This window comes from Wyeomyia smithii, chromosome 3 (assembly GCF_029784165.1).
Source record: "Wyeomyia smithii strain HCP4-BCI-WySm-NY-G18 chromosome 3, ASM2978416v1, whole genome shotgun sequence".
NCBI lineage: Eukaryota > Metazoa > Arthropoda > Insecta > Diptera > Culicidae > Wyeomyia > Wyeomyia smithii.
Window position 1 is genome coordinate 47,044,473 of NC_073696.1, and position 6,000 is coordinate 47,050,472.

Genomic DNA, 6,000 nt, shown 5'->3' on the forward strand with positions numbered 1-6,000 from the left:
ACATGTTTATTCAATGTCAATATATTTTAACATTATTTAGTTATATAATCATATGTACATCTTCAATCTAGTTCCGACAGGACATTGAAAGACACTCTTTTTTGTAGGTATAACTCCATCCAGAGGCACTAGTTAATAGGTACCACATTTGCAAATTTTAGCTTAACCAAGTTGAATGACAGTAAAAGTGTATTTTATACATAAAAGCAGTCATTTGACCTTTCGCACATCGGTATACAACTAAACCAACACTGCGGAAGTCAATTGTTGGGAAGTGCTTTTTTTCGCGAATAATTTATGCATATCATTAAGCATTCCACCTCTCGCTACACCTATCTCACACCTGCTCCAAGCGAGTAGGTTTATGTAAATTATACGCATCGTCATACAATGAAAAAAAATGACGTGATCAGTAGAAAACAACCGTTTTCAGCCATGACAACCGGCTGGCATTGGAACTGATGGAGAAAAGCACCCAACGTCGAAGGTTCGCTCCGTACCTGTTTATTGTTGTTTCGAGATTTCTCGGTACCGTTGGCCACCGCGTTCAGTTTTTCGGTGGACGAGGCTGGTTGAATCTGCTGTGCGACATCCTTCTGCGGCACCACCGACCCGTTCTGTGTTTCTTCCAAGGCCATATTGTCTGCTTCTGATTGCGTTGTAGTTTTGTCTGCAGATTTAAACTCGCAACTTTCGTACTTATCGCATATAGCTAGATATATCACTTCTGCACAATTTACAACTTTCAATGAGGAATATCGATTTTTCTCTCAAACACGTAAAGCTTGATCAATCATTCTCGATAGTATGCAGTATTGGGGTCCGAAATTTCACACTCACTCGTGCAGGGTAGGAAATTTCACGTATTCACTCAAGCAAACCGGAAGCACCCGTTGGGCAGAACCAAAAACAATTCAGCTTTATGCTTCTTTTTTCGGTGATGCCTCGCACACCTCTATTAGTGCCTTTTTCCCTTTAGCGTTTCCAACTCTTGCACTACGGCATCGGATGCTTTGTTTACTTCACCACCTTTTCCCGTTCCGTTCCAGAACTGCTAAACTAAATTATACTCCACGGGGAACCTTTGTGGGCCGCTAATTTGTTGCTTGTTTCACTATACGCATCAAATTTTTATTCAACAATCACTTAGCTTCAAGGTAGGTACATTAAACCTTAGATCACTTTTTCTTAGATTCAAATGTAAGCTTAAATTATTGACGATAAATAGAAAATGGTTTCTAGATTGCCACCAGTAGTAACTGCTTTAACAACAGTAATTTTACTTTTAATCACTTGACAAATGGTATAGTTATTTCCCAGAATAGGTTCGAATTGTTTCGTCATTTGTAGCTCTCTTGAAATTCAATCAAATCAGTTTTTCTTTTGCGTTGAGAGGCGGTGGCTTCCTCTATGAAAATTTTTATTTTGCAGGAAACATTCGAGTCTTTCGAAATAAAGCTTGATTTACAGACCGATTGTACGTTTTTGAAATCGTACACTTTCAAAAACACTAGTATTTCTGTAGATTTAAACCTTTTTTTCTGTTATTCTTTTATTTATTGCTCAATAACTGTACTTCACCCTGTAACCTTTTAATACGACCGACACAAGCGAGCACTTTCCGAAGACTGACTTCGGTTCAGTGGTGGTCATTCATGAAATGAAGCTAAACCAGTGAAACGAAAAAGTGAACGAACGCTGATGTAAATGAATTTTGTTAGGAATGACGTTTCACGCAAATGAACTGTTATCAGGGGTGTTTCAAATGGTAATTGATTTGACTTACACACAAAGAAAATATTACCAAGCAAACAGACGGTCGACAGACTATTTGGCCTATATAAGAGCTCGTTTAGGCCGAAACTGTTCATATTAATCTAAACAGCGACTGTAACAATCCTTACTTAGCAGCAGTGGCAGCGGATAGCATTAGCGGAAGGGCCAGCTGGTGCAGCGGCACTTCCTGTATTAAAATAATATTTTAATATTTTTCCGCTTTGCGCTAGAACTAAAAGTAAAAATGTTATTGTTGAAGTTGGAAGCTGTAATCATAGTAGGTAATCCTAGTAACAAGTTTGTTAGATTCTATCAACAAGTGAAAATTTCGATCATTCGTTAATAAACTCTCGTCCTATAAAGACGCAAGTTCTTCCCAATTCAAACCACTGTTTTAATTCTACCACATACCAAGAGGTTATGGGCGATACGCGCAGAGAACCGGTACACGGGATCCCACAGTTTTCCGGTTCCGGATTCGAGAAGCTTCTGAAGTCAGCTGGATTGCTGGATGTGGTAAAGAAGGACGCACCAGTCGAAGTAGCTGAAGCAAGAAAGTTTCTAGAAATGGACGGCAAAGCAACGAATATGATCATTTCCTTTATCCATGATGATTTACTAGATTTGATCCGCGAAAAAGAAACGGCCAAGGAAGTCTGGACCACTTTAGAAGGTGTTTACGCGAAGAAGTCGGTTTCATCACGAACACTTATACGCAAGGAGAAATCATCGGAGTCAATAATCTCGGTGTTCAGTGTACTGTGGACAACGTGCTCTATGTACCAGATTTGCGAGCGAGTCTTCTATCGGTGAAAAAGCTGACAAAGGCAGGAGTCACCGTGTTGTTCGCAGAAAAATCGGCCGAAATGATCCACGACGGAGAAACGGCAGGTCTGTGTCCAATGAGAGGCGATTTTTACGAATTGGACGTTTTTTTGGAGTAAGCCAGCGGTTCTCAACCTGGGGTACGCGTACCCCTGGGGGTACTCGAAAGCCTTCAGGGGGTACGCGAAAGAAAAATCAGTTATGGCGGACAAAGCAATTTTTCTTTGAAATACTTCATTTGTTTTTCAATCTTGCTCTTAAAACATGACTGTAGCAATCAAACAAACCATAGTTCAATTTTAAACCTAAACAAGACTACCACAACATGATCTACCACTACTCCCTCTCACTCTGCGAAAACATTACAGGCCAGGGGGTACAATCGATAAGAAAAATATCGCCAAGGGGTACGCGAACGAAAAAAGGTTGAGAACCGTTGGAGTAAGCGACTGCTAACCTGTGCGTAGCTGAAAATGCTGATCTATGGCACCGCAGGCTAGGTCATCTTGGTGCTCAAAATCTGTATAAGCTGGCAAAGATGGTATCAGGTATATCCGTGGAACCAGGTAAACTTAAATTTTGTGATACTTGTGTTCTCGGGCGACAGTGTCGAGAACCATTCAGCGGCACGCGAGTAAAAGCTGAAAGACCGTTGAAACGAATCCATTCAGACGTGTGTGGGCCAATCACGCCAAGCGCATGAGATGGCTCTAGGTACTTCATCTCTTTTATTGACGATTTCACGCACTTCGCAGTCATTTGCAAGATTTTATGCTGAAAAGGGAATCCAGATAGAACCAACCGTGGCGTACACTCCGCAGCAAAACGGAGTCTCCGAAAGGTTCAACCGAACACTGATCGAGAAAGTGCGAATGATGCTCATCGAGTCCAAAACACCCAAGCGTATGTGGAATGAGGCTGCATTAACTGGTGTCTACATCATGAACCGTAGTCCGACAAATGCTATTTCGGAAAACAAAACCCCTTTTGAGATGTGGACAAAACATAAACCAGATATGATGAAGCTACGAGTATTTGGCTGCAAGGCATACGCATTGGTTCCTGCGCAGCAGCGCAAGAAACTAGATTCGAATAGTCAGTTATCGGTAATGGTTGGTTATGCACCTAATGAGTATAGACTATGGAACATGGAGACCCAGCGCTTGTTCGTGGCACGAGACGTAAAATTCGATGAGGACAGTTTTCCGTACATGTCCAAGACGCATGTAAGCCCTGAGCCTCCGTTGATTGTTGCTGCTTACGATTTTGTAGAAGAGGGTTCCAATACCGAAGTAAATTCACCAGATGCAGGAGGATTCGAGCAAGAGGGGGAAGAATCGGATGATGCTGTCGAATCAGATGGCCAAGAAGATGTCGAACCAGGAAACACTCCCAACACACCGGCCGCGCTCTCTTCGCAACCAGATCCTGGTCATAGCCTTGACACGGCGACCACGAGGCACAGCGAACGGGAGCGCAAGCTTCCCGGTAAGTTACGAGATTTTTTGTTGGAGGGTTATTTACTGCGTATACATCCCCTGTAGTTTTAAAAATGGCAAAGACTGGTAAAGCTTCAAGCTCTGCGCTCCCTTCGTGCTCTGAATGTAGATCAAGTTCCATTGAAACCTCTACAAGGCCTAGCGAACGGGAGCGCCCGTTTCGCGGTAAGTCGAAATCAATGTTAACTGAGATAGAAACGATGTCTGCCGCCAAATCTCTTCGTGCTCTAGATGTCCCAACTACGTTCGATGAAATCCTCGGTCGGTCGGATGAAGCGTCCTGGTTGAAAGCTGTTGACGATGAGCTGGATTCCTTGCACTCCAATAAAGTTTGGCGACTAGTAAAGCGTCCGGGAGGAACAAAGTTGTTACAATCAAAATGGGTATTTCGAGTCAAAGAAGACGCATTGGGAAACCCCATCCGCTACAAGGCTCGTTTGGTCGCTAAAGGATTTCAACAGAAGGCTGGCGTGGACTATGATGAAACATATGCTCCTGTGGCGAAGCTGAGCACCATAAGGACAGCACTGGCAGTATCAATCCAGAATCAATTCCATGTTCATCAACTAGATGTTAAAACCGCTTTCCTGTATGGAGACCTGAAAGAAGATGTGTATATGGAAGTTCCAAAAGGAGTGAAAGCCCCGACCAACGTAGTATGCAAACTAGAAAAATCGCTGTACGGACTCAAGCAGAGCTCTAGATGCTGGAACGAAAAGCTCAACCGGCTGCTGTTGGATAACAAGTTCATTCGTTCCAAACATGATTACTGTTTGTACACTAGGATCAGCGAAGACGGAGTACTCTACGTCATTGTGTACGTTGACGATATACTCGTGATGGGAAACAACATCAGTATTATAGAGCAGCTAAAGAAAACCCTGTCGTTGAAATTTGAGATGTCAGATTGCGGAGAAGTTAGGCATTTCCTTGGCATTCGAATCGAATATAACCGAGATGAAGGATTTATGACGCTTTCAATGGAAGCAGCCATTGACAAGCTTTTGGCGAAATTCGGAATGGAGGAGTGCAACCCTGTAAAGATACCTATTGAAAAAGGTTTCGTGTTTCCTGAGTCAAGCTGTGACACGAATCAACCCTATCGTGAACTGTTGGGTAGCATGATGTACATCATGTTGTGTGTCAGACCCGACATTTGTTATGCTGTTGGTCTAATGGGAAGGTACCAGCAACATCCTACTGATAGTAACTGGCAAGCTCTGAAGAAAATCGTTAGATACATGAAAGGGACCAAATCGCTACAACTGAAGTTTTGTCGAGCACCGGGCACATCAGTGTTGACTGGATATGCAGACGCAGACTGGGCCTCCGATAGTGCAGATCGCAAATCAATAAGCGGCTTCCTTTTCAAAGTCTACGGTTGCACTGTCAGTTGGGCGAGCAGGAAACAACAAACTGTAGCTTTGTCATCAAGTGAAGCAGAGTACGTGGCTTTGAGCGCAGCGGCATCCGAAGGAATCTGGCTGAAAGGCATTTTGGAGGATCTAGGTGTACTGCAAGCTGATGAACCATTTACCTTGTTTGAGGAAAACCATGGATGCATTGCTATGTCAAATAATACAGAATGTAAACGTGCCAAACACATTGATATAAAGCACCACTTTTTACGGGACCATGTGATGGCTGGAACATTCCAAGTGAAAGCAATAGGAACGCACAGACAATTAGCAGATACATTCACGAAGGCACTCGAAGCTGGACGATTCCGTGAAATGAAGTCGTTGATAGGATTGGCTGATTAAGAGGGGGTGTTGAAGTTGGAGGTTGTAATCATAGTAGGTAATCCTAGTAACAAGTTTGTTAGATTCTATCAACAAGTGAAAGTTTCGATCATTCGTTAATAAGCTCTCGTCCTATAAAAACGCAAGTTCTTCCCAAT

The 6,000-nt window shown here is 42.8% G+C and overlaps 1 protein-coding gene across 7 annotated transcripts in view; it reads right to left on the minus strand.

Annotated features, from left to right (window-relative positions):
* The window catches only part of LOC129732193 (ankyrin-2-like), a 104,973-nt gene extending 103,332 nt beyond the window's left edge, over positions 1–1,641 (minus strand). For 5 of the 7 annotated variants that reach the window (XM_055692805.1, XM_055692804.1, XM_055692808.1 and 2 more), the window contains exon 1: positions 501–1,640. In XM_055692805.1, coding sequence (XP_055548780.1) covers positions 501–638 — 138 coding nt within the window. In that variant the 5' untranslated portion in view covers positions 639–1,640. Of the gene's footprint in view, positions 1–500 lie in introns of all 7 variants that reach the window. The other 2 variants (XM_055692801.1, XM_055692802.1) reach the window with 1 other exon arrangement.
* Positions 1,642–6,000: the final 4,359 nt, after the last annotated feature.